The sequence below is a fragment of the Rhinopithecus bieti genome, unplaced genomic scaffold, assembly GCF_001698545.2.
Source record: "Rhinopithecus bieti isolate Rb0 unplaced genomic scaffold, ASM169854v2 scaffold_36417, whole genome shotgun sequence".
NCBI classification, from domain to species: domain Eukaryota; kingdom Metazoa; phylum Chordata; class Mammalia; order Primates; family Cercopithecidae; genus Rhinopithecus; species Rhinopithecus bieti.
The window spans coordinates 503,909-505,185 of record NW_016815677.1 but is presented as its reverse complement, the minus strand read 5'-3'; the positions used below and the strand labels follow the sequence as shown (position 1 = coordinate 505,185).

The 1,277-nt window shown below is 54.3% G+C and overlaps 1 protein-coding gene across 1 annotated transcript; it reads left to right on the top strand.

Moving 5' to 3' along the window:
* The first annotated feature begins 642 nt into the window (after positions 1 to 642).
* TOMM5 (translocase of outer mitochondrial membrane 5) lies at positions 643 to 1,003 on the top strand. The gene is given in 2 exon segments (XM_017853537.1): positions 643 to 911; positions 914 to 1,003. Coding segments are annotated over 2 exon segments (282 nt in total). The 5' UTR covers positions 643 to 719.
* Positions 1,004 to 1,277: the final 274 nt, after the last annotated feature.

The window sequence follows — 1,277 nt, the reverse complement described above, 5'->3', positions numbered from 1 at the left end:
CTGGAACCCAGGAGTTCCAGATCAGTCTCAACAACAACAATTAGCAATAAAAAATAAATAAAAATCAAAGCACATTTGAGCAAGTTGTTTTAAAGATCTCTGTGCTTCAATTTTCTAATCTAGGAAATGACGATTATAATATCGAATTCACAGGCGACAATTATATTGAATATTCAATAAATGTTAGTTATCACTGTTTACAGTGGTACCTTATGTGCACAGCCCCCTCCAGGGCGTAAAAGCACTTTGCCGCGCAGCGCTCCAGGCTCAAGACAGATGTTATTGTTGTTGTTATTATTATTATTATTATTTTGAGACGGAGTCTCGCTATGTCGCCCAGGCTGGAGTGCAGTGGCGCGATCTCGGCTCACTGCAACCTCCGCCTCCTGGGTTCAAGCGATTTTCCTGCCTCAGCCTCCCGAGTAGCTGGGATTATAGGCACGCGCCACTGAGTCGGGCCGATTTTTGTGTAAGACAGATGTTACTAAAGACAGCGTGGAGAAACCCAAGTCTGCGTTGCTGAGATTGCGGCCGCCCGCCTCAGACCGCACTTCAGATCCGCTGGGTCAGGACGTGGAATGTCCCTTGTAAGCATCCATCGTCCAGTGTGGCAACGAGGGGGCGGGAACAGGAAGTGGGGATAGGCCGAGTTCCGGGCGCCAGGCGCCCACTGGGAAGAGGAGAGCGCGGCATCTGGAAACTGCAAAGTCAGAGCCGCGATGTTCCGGATTGAGGGCCTCGCGCCGAAGCTGGACCCGGAGGAGATGAAACGGAAGATGCGCGAGGATGTGATCTCCTCCATACGGAACTTTCTCATCTACGTGGCCCTGCTGCGAGTCAGTGAGTGTCTCTCAGGCTGTGACTGTGAGACTAGCGGGGAGCTCACCGGCGGGCACCCCTTAACTCTAATCCTACAGGCCATCGGGGCACTTGAACTGAGCTGAACGGTAGCGGGGAGCAAGGAGGGCACGCGTTGAGGGCGACGGGCATATGCGCGGTTTGAGGTCTGCGGGTCAGGGTCGGGCCACTGAAGTGCACGTGGTGGCCCAGCGCGCGTGGTTAATCGTGCTGGTTCTCCCAGCTTTAAGAATGGTTGAGCTGCCGGGCGCGTTGGCTTACGCCTGTAATCCTACCCAGCACTTTGTGAGCCCGAGGCGGGCGGATCATTTGGGGTCAGGAGTTCGTGGTGGCGGGCTTCTGTAATCCCAACTCCTCGGGAGGCTAAGGTGGGAGGATTGCTTGAACCCAGGAGGCGCAGGTTGCAGTGAGCCAAGATC